Source organism: Octodon degus, unplaced genomic scaffold, assembly GCF_000260255.1.
Source record: "Octodon degus isolate 3935 unplaced genomic scaffold, OctDeg1.0 scaffold00049, whole genome shotgun sequence".
Lineage (NCBI taxonomy): Eukaryota > Metazoa > Chordata > Mammalia > Rodentia > Octodontidae > Octodon > Octodon degus.
In genome coordinates, this window is record NW_004524625.1 from 1,945,152 (window position 1) to 1,958,828 (window position 13,677).

Consider the following 13,677-nt stretch of genomic DNA (forward strand, 5'->3'; position numbering starts at 1 on the left):
CTGTGACTACTTGACCATGTGGATTGCAAGCTTTTTGGATGGCCTATGGGAAGAGATAGGAAAGATTCAGAGATGTCACCTACAAGAGAAGCAATGGAGCATCTTTGGATGTTCTGTATGGGAGATTCTGATTAGAGCTTAGAGTGCAAGAAGGCTGACAGAAATCTTGTCTGTAAAGACAAGGCTAGGGAGGTTTTTTCTGGGAAGAAGGACTGCATCAGTTGTTGGACTCCAGATGATTTATGTTATGACTTGGCAGAAAGTTTGTCTGCATCCTGCTTGTGTCCAGAGATTTTGCCTGAGACTGAGATTAAACATGATGGACTGACTAATCTGGCAAAAGGAATTTCAAAGCAGTCAAATATTGAAGCAGTAGCATGGCTATTGTTGGGAGGCTTTTGGGCAGATTTATGTGGAAACTCAAGAGCAAAGAGCCCAGAAGGATGATTTAAAATGTGAGTTTGGCCAGAAAAGAAGCTCCAATAAAGCTGTGGACTGCAAAGATAGAGCAGAGAGGATCTCTATCACTGAGAAGGAACAAGAGAATGAAAGAGATAGCATGAGGGTATCACAGGAGGCAGCCTAGAATTGCAAGGGTGAGGGACTTTGCCTTGAGGGGAAAGTCACAGAGCCTCATATCCAGAATGGAGGTAGTGGCCATGCCAAGTTCCAGAATGGTACCAGCATAGGGAATTTTTTCCTGGGAATCAGGTTCAGAGTCCTCTGAGATCCAGCCAGTTGACCCCCTACAGCCAAGAGAGAAGAAAGCCCAACTGCTCCAGCTGGCATTGGACCTTGGCATTATCCATGTGGTGCTGGTTTTAGGCACTTGTAGAATGCAGTTCTGAGGGTAAGAAGGCTATCATCAAGATTTTAGAAGGCCGGGGGTGGGGGGAGGGCAGTATATAAACCTGTGAGTGAGAAGCCTATTCAGTGGAAACCCCAGAAGTTTGAAAAAACCTGGACCATGGATCATCCAAGAGAAGCTGCAAGAAGGGAGCAAAGCCAGCTCAAGAGAGAAGCCATGGGAGCTACAACCAACAGAAGTGCCATAGAAGTGGAGCCACATGGAGCTCACAATTTGCCACAGATTGCTTCGGATGTTCCACATGGAGCTATAGGACTTAATGTTTGCCCTGCTGGATTTTGGACTTGTGTTGGTCCCAATGCTTTGTACTCCCCTGTTGCTTGTAACTTTTGGAATGCAATGTTTATCTTGTGCCATTGAATATTGAAAGTTTTTAACTTTTCATTTGTACAGGGGCTCATAGCAAGGAGTTTGCTTTTGATCTTGGAGGAATCTTGGGACTTGGACTTTGCAGAATGCTGAACCTGTTAGGACTTTGTTAACTCTTAGTGATAGACTAAAATGTCTTTTGCATAAAGGGATGTGCATGAGTCTTTGGGGACCCAGGGGTGGAATGCTATGGTTTGTGTCTAATTGTCCGCCTAAAGCCTCATGCAGTCATGGGATGGTTCCTGGAGTTTGTGATTGATTCTTGAGTCAATGCTGGGATTGCAGGTGTGAGTGTTATATCCTGGTCTTGGGGTGAGTAATTTACATCACAATGTAAGGAGGGGAGAGAGGCTAGCTAGCTGCCTGAGCTGTTGTCACTCTCTTTGCCCTTTGCCACCACCATGAATGGCTGCTTTGTGGCATGTGCCACTCTGCCTTGGAGCCAGCTGAGTATGAAACCTCTACTAATTTGAACGAAATAAACCTTTCCTTCTTTCATTTTGGGTGCTGGATATTTGTCTCAGCAATGAGAGAAAAATAACTGGGACAGTGATTTTACGTCTCATGAAAGTTGCTGAAGTCAGATGTTAATTCTAATACATATTTTGGATTCCTTATAATTTTATAATTCCTTATAAAATAACAACTTTGATTTGTTACTTTTTTTAAAAAAATATTTATTTATTTATTGTGTGTGTGTGTGGCCAGCTCAGCCCACCAGGGGGCGGGGCTGGCTGGCGTGTGGTGCTGGGGGATTGAACCATGGTCCCTGTGTTTTGATTAGTTTAACTTGTTCTAAGTAGGTGCTTTAGACCACTGAGCCATCTCACCAGCCCCTGTTACTTTTCAATATACATGATTTTAAAAATTTTTTCTTGCCTTTTTAACTAGTTAAGTCCTTCAGTACAATACTGAATAAAAGTGGTGACAAAAGACACATCTTGTTCCTGATATAGGGTAAAATGCATTCAATACTACATTATTAAATGTGGTATTAGTTGTGGATTTTTCATAAATGCCCCTTATCAAGATGAGATCATTTTCTCTCCCTTTAATTTGGCAACAGTTTCTCATAAATTCAATTTTCTAAAATTTTTATTTATTTGGTACAGGGTCTCATTACACAGCTTGGACTCATAGAGATCCTCCTGTCCCAGCCTCCCTGCACTGGGAATACAGGTGTGCACCTCCATGCCTGGTTTAGGGATCAGCACAGCACACCCGGGTTACTGGGGATCAAACTCAGGATCTTGTGCTTGCCAAGCAGGCATTAGATCACTGAGCTATCTCCCCAGCCCTACAACTTCTATTTGTATAGGATATTTTCATTGAGTAAAGGATTTTAGGCTGAAAGCCTTTTAGGTCTATAAAGATGTCATCCAATAGTCTGTTGGTCTCCATAGTTTCTATTGAAAAAACAGCATCAGTCCTTGTTGTTACATTAAAAGGAATGTCTCTTTCTCTGGCTTCTTGGTCAGTCCCTTTCTCTTTGGATTTCAGCATTTTGAGTATGACATAGTAGTACTCTAGTTTCTTTCTTTCTTCCTTTTTTCTGAGGGGGTGGTTCTGGAGCTTCTTAAATCCCTGGATTCGTATTTTCAAATCAGTCTTAGAAATTTATCAGACTTTATCTCAGTACAGTTGTTCCTGCATTTGTACTTTCTTTTCCACTATGGGGACTCAAGTTGTCTGCATGTTAAAATCAGGTGCTACGATTTGTGAAAATGACTTTTCCCCTGCGGTTCTTCTTAGATTTCTTTTCCAGTTCACCCATCTTATCTTATTTATATCCATTCAAAAAGTTCTTTAGTTTATGTACTATACATTTTAGTATGTAAATACTGTTCATTCATCTTTTATATTAATTTTATTGAGAAACAAATAGCAATGAGACAGTTTCAAAACTGATTAATAGGACAGTTTCAATAATTAATACATTTCATATTGTTGTCTTCATAGTGGTTTTTCATAGTACAAGAGGCAGACATGATATCCTGTCCAAACACTATTAGAACAAATTTTTCTTCTTATTGAATGAAGAGAAAGTAACTGTATATCTATTCTAACTATTTTGAATATACAGATACAAAATGGTCCTTCATTTATATCCCCTTTTGTTGTTTAGTTTTGTCAGAGCTGGGTATACAATTGCCATTTAAATATTGTAGGTGAGTGAATTCAGCAAAATAATTCAATATAGTGCATTAGTTGATAATAGTAGTGGGCTGTCTGTAGGACTGGCAATGTCAGAAGTTGTTGACTTGAGCCTTTTGCAGCTCAGCACATTAACATGACTTCACTTTTTATACCTCATTTTTATACTTTTCTGCTGGATGGTTAAGACCAAGATAAAGCAAGGCCTATATAACAAGAAATGTAACTTTTGTCTCTGACGAGGTCAGTCAACCCCCCTCAGGATTTACCCTGAAACCCTGTACCACGGCTCAGAGATCCTTTGTTAGTCTCAGGCTACTACAGAGAGCAAACTGGTCAAGCAATGGCCATGTTCATTCATTTTTATGGATTCAAATTTTCCTTTAAAATTTTGGCTTCTTATATTTTGTTTTTTCCCCTTTTTTGAGTGGAATATATAAGTCATTCTTATTTGAAGGTGTCTGACTAATAACTATATTGCAGCACCTTTGTATCATTTTCTACCTTAGAAGGTGGTCAGCCACCTTAATGGAATTTATAACTGATGTGCCCTTCTATGCAGTATCCTCCTCTACAGGAATTTACCTCTTCAGTTCTGGTAATTTCAGCAGCTCAAACTCTAACCTCTTTCACATTGACCGAACAGACCTTCTGTTTTCTAATTCGGTCAGCCCACTCAACTTCAAGCTGGGAAATGCCCTCAATCCGAGCTGGCATCCTGGAATTCCATCACTGGGGTCTCCCTTCCTAAAAAGCCAGCAGTTTGTCCACACCTGCCGAGGGCTGGTCCCTGAAGTCCTTAAGAAATAGCTTTGCATATTTTGCCATTTTGGAATGAAATTTTATTCTAAACACTGGCATAGCCCAACATTTAAAATACTCTTGAAGTTTTCACGTAACATGCACTACTAGAATCAGTGCATGCAACATCACTGTATTTTGTTTGTTGTTTGTTTGTGTGTATGTGTTTTCTGTAGATAATTATATTCCTTTTGATAAACAGTTCTTAGTCTTGATGCAGACTGATTGCCTGACCAGAGAATAGTAAATTAATGTGGGTCTATTGCTGCCCCTTGTAAATTGGTTATTAATTTGTGCAAACAAAATATAAAATAGAAACTGTATAAAAACAACCCAGTGGGCTGGCCAAATAGCTCAGTGGATTAAAGCACCTGCAAGCAGGTACAGGGGCTGGGGGTTTGATCCCCGGGTCTGCCGTGCCAGCTCCACCCCTGGGTGCGCTGAGACAGCAATTGAGACTGGGTGTGGTGGCACATGCTTGTAATCCCAGCTCTTGGGAGGCTGTAAACAGGAGGATCACTATGAGTCTGATCTAGTAGTGAGACCCTGAGCACCCTGTAGACCCTTCCCTAACATTTAAAAAAAAAAACAAACAGCATGAAGTAGAAGTAATTGATGTTATGTTAATCTCAAGCTTAGGCTGAAGGCACTGGTAAGCCTTTAGGAGAGACTTCAGGAGAGAGGAGAGAGGAGAGAGACAGAGAGAGACAGAGAGAGACAGAGACAGAGAGAGACAGAGACAGAGACAGACAGAGACAGAGACAGAGTGACAGAGACAGAGAGACAGAGACAGACAGACAGACAGACAGACAGACAGACAGACAGACAGACAAAGAGAGAATGGCCAACTGCAGTGGCAAGCTTATTACATGGACTTTTTCCCCCTGGTATTGAGAATTGAACCAAGGGGCTTTATTGTACTCTCCATCCTCAGCCATTTTTTTCTTACTGTTATTTATTAATTGAAACTAAGGAAGAAAAATGCTACTTCAGCCTCATATTATCCCTGAGAACACAGCTCTAATACTCCTCCTCAATTTTGGATTCTGTTAGTTTACACATTTTATTTTATTTTAGTTTCTTATTGCAGAACCAGGGATTGAACTCAGGCCCTTGCGCTTGCCAGGGAAGCACTTATTCCACTGAGCCATGTCCCTGACCCCCAGTTTACACATTTTAATTCTCAAGAAGAGTACATCTACGAAGAATGAAATAAGCATTCAGCTGATCATAAGCTGAAAATACCCAGAACTCTGGGGTCTCCCTATGTCACTAAATCAACAGGCAAAGAAAAGAACAACTAATAGAATGGTCCAGAGAGAAGAAACAGGGAGAAATGAGGACTGTTTCTGGAACCAAAAGCAGAACCTTCTCTGGAGAACACATTAGTATTTCTGTATGTGACTGTAAAAGTTAATAGAAAAGCAGGAAAACAACACTGAAAGGTTATTGATACAGTGTAGCTCCACGCCCCGTCTTCCTGACTACCGTGTCCTCCTGCTCTGGGGACCCAGGCATGGGGCAGGGACTAGAGCTCTGTGTCTGAAGATTACCTCTGCCTCCAGTCACGAGGGCTCACATGGGAATGCTATTTCACCTCCTAGACATTGTTTTCCTGTGTACCCTGGTGTTAATTTCTGTGTCCTCTGAGATTGTGAGGATCAGATGGGAAAATAAGAAGGAAGCCCACACCATTAGGGTAGAGCCCCGGACCCTTGAGGGATGTTGACAACAATCTTCTCATTATCAGCAAAGCGCAGGAACCAATCTTACCTCCCTCCTCACACAGGTGCCTTAGGAGATGCCATAGAATGATCCTGAGGGATGGTGAGTGTAGGGCCAGGGGAACACCGTTTAGAGGAAAGGTACCTCAAGAGACCTGATTGAAAGGCGGGCCTCAGGGTTTCATGGGCCCTGACTCGGTGACTCAGCCTGGACCTGCTCCTTCCTCAAGGTCTCTCCTGGAGCGATGTAGGAGAGGAATGTATGGACCAATATCAACAGGTGAGTGATTCTGGAGACAGAGTTCCTAGAGGTAGCAGAGAAAGCTGGGATAGAAGGGCAGAGACCGAAATTCAGGTGCTACAAATGGGGACCACAGACCAGAAAGGCAGCTTAGGTGTCCAGAGAAGCAAGAACTCAAGAGTCCAGAATGGCTGTGCATGCACGAGCTGTGAGAGCTTCGGCCAGACATCCTGACGGGCGTGGGCAGGCTGGAGTGCTCACAGGTGGAATTCAGATCATCTTGGCCCAGGCCGGCCCACAAGAAGACAAGGTTGTGAGAGCAGAAACTAGCAGACTCTGAGCTCCAACAGGTTCCATGATCTTCATAGCACACTCTAAGCATTCTCTTCTGAAAGAAAATTCTGGAAGGTCACAGATGAGGGAGACCAGGTTCAGAGAAAATAAAGTGATTTACTCAGTTTCTCAAAGGTGGAGGGAAGAACAGGTACAGGACTGTAGTCCATTCTAACTCTCAGGTCCACATACATTCCCATTAACATGCCTGTGACCTAGTGGAGGTCATGAACCTAACTTTGCAGTGGAGACTGCAAAGAGATTCCTGTCTCCCTTCTTGGGGCATGGACCAAGTGACATTTGGCTCTGAAGCCCCCATTTTGCTAAGCACAGAGAAGACATTTTCTGATAGCTGAATTGTAAACCCTTTAGAAGTTCTATTTTCAAACTGTCCATCTTATAGATCAAAAAACACAAGGCTCAGGGTCTCAAAGTAACAGGAAGGGCATGTCAGGGATGGTCCCAGAGCCAGGACTCTTGGTTGCCTGGTGGGTCTTGGTCCTTTGCAACAGGCGTGCTTCAGGAGCCATGTCTGCCTTCATCCTCCACCAGTGGCCTGTGACTAGAGTGTGTCTCCCTTGTCAGATCTTTGGTCTCTTCATTTCTTAAAGGATTTAACCTCTTCCTGTCAGGGCTGTGTAACAGGAGAATATGAGGCTCTTAAAATGCAAGTTGTACACTCCTTTAACAGGTCTTCTTTTGTCCTCTGTCTCTACCAGCAAGCTACCAGCTCCCAGACAATGCCGAGAAGAAAGATGCACTTGGACAAGCTCTGGGACCTGAGAAATAATGTCCTATTCACCCTAATCATAAGGCTGCATTCCTTAGGGGCAATGTATCATTTAAGAGATAACCATCTTAGCCAGGAAAATGAACATAGGAAAGTCCAGCCGCATGCTGATGTTTCCTATAATGAATAGGTACCTTGAAATATCAAATTTTAAATTATTGAACACCCATCTCTGACAAAACTAAACAAAGAAGGAGGATATAAGTGAAGGTCCATTTTGTAGTGAAAAAATATATGTATATACAAAATAGGATAGATATACAGCTACCTTCTCTTAGTTCAATGGGAAGAAAGATTTATACTAAAAGTAGCAAAGGTATCATGTCTGCATCTTGTACTCTGAATAACTACTATGAAGACAACAATATGCAATGTATTAATTATTGTAACTGTCTTACTACCCTGTTTTGAAACTGTCTCATTGCTATTTCTCAATAAAATTAATTTTAAAAAAGAAAAAACTTATTTCAGGGAGTAGTTTGGTGCCCCTATTTTGCTGGTGTTCCGAGCCCAGACAGCGTGTTGCATGGTCCATGATCCCTGGGCTGTGAAAGCCACAGGACGCAGCAGAGCTTCAGCTTTTGTCTCCATCTGCCAAGCAGTGGACAGAGGAGAAGGGGCAGATGGATTTGATGGCCTCTCGGTGCCCCTCTGGCTTTGAACCTCTGAGTTTGTCTTCCTTGTTCCTCCATCCCCAACTCAGCCTTACCTAGGGGCAACAGCCCCTGATGCCCTCTCTGAGCCGAGCAATCCAGGACTGCGTAGTTTGCATCACTTTGGATGGGAAGAAACTCTGGCTACCGAATCTATTTGGCTGGGTTCTGGTCACAGCTGAAGGACGTCCTCTCAATTTGGACAAAATAGACTCTATTTTGCAGGGTTTTGGGATATGATTTTATTTATTTATTTTCTGTATATTAGGGAAAGGTCTACTGGGTGTTCAGGGTCTCACTACTAGATCGGATTCGTAGTGATTCTCCCGTTTACAGCCTTCCAATAGCTGGGATTACATGCACGCACCACCATGCCCAGTCTCAATTGTCATCTCATTGTGGCGCCAGGGGCAGGGCCGGCAAGGTAGGCCTGGGGATTGAACTCCGGTCCCTGCTCCTGCTTGCAGGTGCTTTAATCTGCTGAGCAATTTGGCTGGCCCTTGAGGATAGGATTTTAAAGAGACCAATTTAGTATTTATTATATAGACACGCAGATAAAAACTTCAAATTTAGCTTTGTCCAATATTAACAATTTAAAAAGCAAACCAAAGCCAGCCAGGTAATTCAGGCCTGAAATTCCTGTGCTCCTGAAGGCTGAGGTGAGAGGAGTTCCAGCTGTCTGGATAATTTAAGCAATTTGGTGAGAACCTGGTTAGTAAAGTGCTGGGAAGTAGCTCAGTGTGAAGTTCCTTGATTCAATTTCAGTATTGCAAACATAAAAAAATAAAAAAGGCAGGAGAAGAGGGAAGAAAAGGAAATGGAACATTTGCCCTAATATTTTCTTTTCTTTCTTTCTTTCTTTTTTTTTTTTTGGCAGAACCGGGGATTGAACTCAGGCCCTTGTGCTTGCCAGGGAAGCGCTTATTCTGCTGAGCCATCTCCCCGGCCCCTGCCCTAATATTTTCCACTTAGAAACTGTACTAGATTCTCCAGGAGAGATTTTCAGAGAAAAAAGGCCCTGTCCTGGGAATCAAAAACCACCTGATCCAGGGCTCCTCGCTGCTGGCTGTGGAACGTGGGAACCCCCCACCCACCCCATGTATTTTCTGGACTGCGTGCCAGAGAACTGAAAATTCCAAACAATACTTTTTAGATTTTGTATTGCTGGGTTTATGCATGAGATTGTTAAAGAAGAACATTCCAAGTATTCTAAGGAAAATGAGGGAAACTGCTCATGGAATCATGTCATTAAGGAAGCCCTTACAGCAGTGTTACTGATGACTTGCCCTGATGGCTGAACCATCCAAAAGACAAGCCTGAAATACACAATGACTTAGCTCTGTGCTTTCCTTCAGCTCAAAATCCCCATGCTGGGGATTGAAATACTCACTCCTGATTCCTCTGGGAAGGGGTCTTTGCTTCAGAGCTGATCCTCCTGAGCCTTCCCAGAACACCAGGACACCTTCTGGCCTGGGGACAAAGGAGACTGCAGGGAGGGGGCAGCAGAGGTCGCACAGAGGCACGCGCTAGGCTGCAGGAGGACCAGGGAGGGCACCAAATGGAATCTCAGGCCCTGTGCTGGATTCTCTGTTCCTACAGAGCCATGGCAAGAGGCCATTAAGGGGATCCCTGTCAGGAGTGATTCTTCCTGCCTTGAACATTTTCAGTGTCATTACCTTGACTCTAATGATGACAAACAGCACCGCATGCAGAGACAGGATACAGAGTATTCAACTTGGATGGAGACAGTAAAGGCACTGCACCAAACAAATGGGAGAAAGGAGCCAGTTGCTGGTTAATTACTAGAGAAGTAAGTTTTGGAGAAATCAACCCTGCCTAGCCAACTAGTGACAAAAATTTCATTAAAAAAAAACACTTTAGCATATCCAAAACAGAAAGAAATTGAGAGTCCTGATTTTTAACAAGCCCTTCCCAATCCTCGGCAGCCTAAGAAATTTATATTTGTAACGCCAATGAAAACTTAGTGAAATTTTAGCAAGTTAATTCCAATCTACAATTTTGGCACACCCCCTGAAGAGAATAAAGACACTAGGGCTTATTTGTAATAGTGGGGAGCCAAGGGGGTCCTAAGTCCAGCTAAGATGATGGCTAATCGCAGCAAAGGCCTCAACTCAGGGCTGAAGAACCTGGGACAAAGGAGACTGCAGGGAGGGGGCAGCAGAGGTGCTTCATCTCTGATCTGTAAGATATTTGTGCCCTGGGAAGTCAGAGTCTCTTTATTAATTAATGAAGAAGGGGATGGTTTGAGGATGAGTGGCTGGGGGTGGGGGGTGAGTGCTGTGAGCTGGGCCAGGGAGGTGGTCTTTAAACATGTCTGTAATATGCAAAGAGAAGGATGTGCAGAAGGAGTAATCTGCCTAACACAATTCAAGGTAGTAGCTAATGTTTTGGGGATAGTGCTTCATCTCTGATCTGTAAGATATTTGTGCCCTAGGAAGTCAGAGCCTCTTCTGTCGAGCATGGATCTCCATCCTGCCCCAGCTCACACATGTATTTTGAGAACTACAGGGGCAGGGTAACACTGACCTGCCACCTTGCTTCAAGGACTACACATCAGCAACTCAGCTGAAATGACCTGCATCGCTTAAAGCCAATTGAAGGAAGACTTTACGATATTGACACTGGCATAAGATCTACAAACTGCTGTACAGGGTTTCAGGGTAAATCCTGAGGGGATTTGACTGACCTTGTCAGATACAAAAGTTACATTTTTTGTTATACAGGTCTTGTTTTATCTTGGTCTTAACCATCTAGCAGAAAAGTATAAACATGAAGTGTAAAAAGTAAAGCCATATTAATATGTTGAGCTATAAAAGGCTCAAGTCAACAACTTCTGACATTGCCAATTCCTTGGATAATCCACTATGATTATGGACTACTAGACTATATTGGATTATTTTGCTGAATTCACACACCTATAATACTTGAATAACAATAGAATACTCATCTCTGACAAAAGTAAATTAAAAAGGGGGATATAAATTAAGGTCCATTCTGTAGTGAAAAAAAAATATATATACAGATATCTGTATGTACAAAATAGGATAGATATACAGCTACTTTATCTTAGTTCAGTGAGAAGAAAGATATGTACTAATAGTGTTTAGCCAAGATATCATGTCTGCATCTTGCACTCTGAATAACTACTATGAAGACAACAATATGCAGTGTATTAATTATTGTAACTGTCCTACTAACCTGTCTTGAAATGTCTCATTGCTATTTCATTTTCAATAAAATTAATTTTAAAAAAGTCAATTGAAGGGATAAGAAAAGTCTTAGCAGCACTTTACATATCAATACAGGGAAATAGGGTCAAGTTTAGCCAAAATAGAGACAATTGCCCTTTTTTTTTTTTTCAGTACTAGGGATTGAACTCAGGACCCTAAGCTTACCAGGCAAGTGCTTATTCTACTGAGCTATCACCCCAGCCCACAAATGCTCTTCATTCAAGGAGACTCATACAGATAGTGTTCCACACTGATTTTATATCCCCAAAGACATCATAGGGGGCATGAGAAAAGGACTCAAACTTTCTTCCATAGCACATATTGCAATTACAATTGAATAATTATGTGATTTCTTTTTTATTGTCTTTCCTTATCATTAGAATTTCAGCCCCACTAAGTAGAAACCTTCTTCATCTTAATTACCTTGTCTAAAATATAGCCAACAAATGACACATGGTTTGACTATTGGTGGTATTTTTTCTATACTTGATTTTGGAGGCACAGGAATTTTGAGATGAAATAATTAGGGAAAGGTTGTAAATAAGCATGGTTACATTAAATAATCCACAGTCATTCTGTACTACTTGTTCCAAAACTCTGGTTGTTCTGCTTGCAGATCAGCCTGCCTTCCAGGTTATCCATCTGCTGAGTATCCAGCTTTAAAACCAGCTATGGAGCCCATAACCTATAATGGATCAGAGGATTCCCCACCACCTTCTATTTTACAGGCATCCCATCTCTGCCAAAATATCTCTTCCTTCTCAGCTTTTTCTTCTTTCTCCTCCTCTATCTGTTCATCATCGTGGGTGACGCCCTGATCCTGGGCTGTGGTAGCAGAGCCCAGCCTCCACAAGCCCATGTACTTCTTCCTAATTAACCTCTCAGCCCTAGCTAGGCACTCTGTCTACTACTATGACTGTCCCCAAGATGTTATCTCTGTTTCTTCTGGGTGATCACTTCCTCAGCTTCCCCACCTGCTTCCTGCAGATGTACCTTTTCCATAGCTTCTCCTGCTCTGAAGCCTTCATCCTGGTGGTGATGGCTTATGACCACTACGTAGCCATCTGCCGCCCACTGCACCACCCGGTCCACATGACCCCACAGACCAATGCTGCACTGGCAGCCAGCGCCTGGCTCACTGCCCTGCTCCTGCCCACCCCAGCGGTGGTACAGACCTCTCAGATGGCATTTGACAGCATTGCCTACATCTACCATTGCTTCTGTGACCACCTGGCTGTTGTCCAGGCCTCCTGCTCTGACACTAGCCCCCAGACCCTCATGGGCTTCTGCATCGCCATGGTGGTGTCCTTCCTGCCCCTCCTTCTGGTCCTTCTCTCCTATGCTCGCATTCTGGCCTCAGTGCTTCGCATCAGCTCCCGAGAAGGACGTGCAAAGGCCTTCTCGACCTGCAGCTCCCACCTCCTGGTGGTGGGCACCTACTACTCATCCATCGCCATAGCCTACGTGGCCTACAGGGCTGACCTGCCCCTCGACTTCCTCATCATGGGCAATGTGGTGTATGCTATTCTCACACCAGTGCTTAACCTGCTTATCTTTTTTTTTTCAGTGTTCATTAAAAGTAAATGTGTTTCTCTAAAGAGAAGTTTTTATTTATTTATTTTATTTTATTGAGAAACAAGCATCAATGAGACAAACCCAAAGCTAATCAATAGGACATTTTCAATAATTAATACATTGCACATTGCCATCTTCCTAGTGGTTATTCTCAGTACAAGAAGCAGACAGGACATCCTGTCCAAACACTACTACTACAAATCTTTCTTCTCACTGAACCAAGCAAAAGTAGCTGTACATCCATCCCAACCATTTTGCATATACAAATACAAAACGGTCCTTTCTCTGTATCCTCCCCCTTTTGTTTAGTCCTGTCAGAGATGGAAATTCCATTGGCATCTAAACACTATAGGTGCTTGAACCCAGCAAAACAATCCAACACAGTCCAGCAGTCCACAGTAGTAGTGGGTCATCTGCAGAAGTTGCTGACCAGAGCCTTTTACAGCTCAGCATACTGACTTGGTTTCACTTTACATACCTCATCTTTATACTTTTCTGCTGGATGGTTAAGACCAAGACAAACCAAGACCTATATAACAAGAAATGTAACTTCTGTGTCTGATAAGTTCAGTCAAGTCCCCTCAGGATTTATCCTGTAACCCCGTACTGCACTTTGTAGATCCTTTGTCAGTGTCAGCCATGTGGACGAGCCACAGCCACCGCCTGACCAATGTGCTCTCCGTGAAAGCCTGAGAGAAAGCTTTCTCTCCATGTGACTCTCCCCAGGCACACTGTACATCATCGATCACATTCCTCTGCAGCCCTCCAATCTCCCTGATCAGAAAATCTGGGGCTAACTATATATACTGATACCTGTGAAATAAGCAACTGCCCTGAAGATGGTAATCTGTAATAGTAGTTTCATGCTTGGAGTGCCAGTCATTCTGGTCTTCTGAATATGGGCTGCTTGTCATGACA

At 42.9% G+C, this 13,677-nt stretch overlaps 1 protein-coding gene across 1 annotated transcript in view; it reads left to right on the forward strand.

Annotated features, from left to right (window-relative positions):
- The first annotated feature begins 10,035 nt into the window (after positions 1-10,035).
- Positions 10,036-13,677, forward strand: part of LOC101560327 (olfactory receptor 2AT4-like) — a 4,909-nt gene continuing 1,267 nt past the window's right edge. Inside the window, 3 exon segments of the mRNA XM_023716642.1 lie at positions 10,036-10,117; positions 12,022-12,071; positions 12,073-12,752. Of these exon segments, the coding sequence (XP_023572410.1) occupies positions 10,036-10,117; positions 12,022-12,071; positions 12,073-12,752 (812 nt within the window).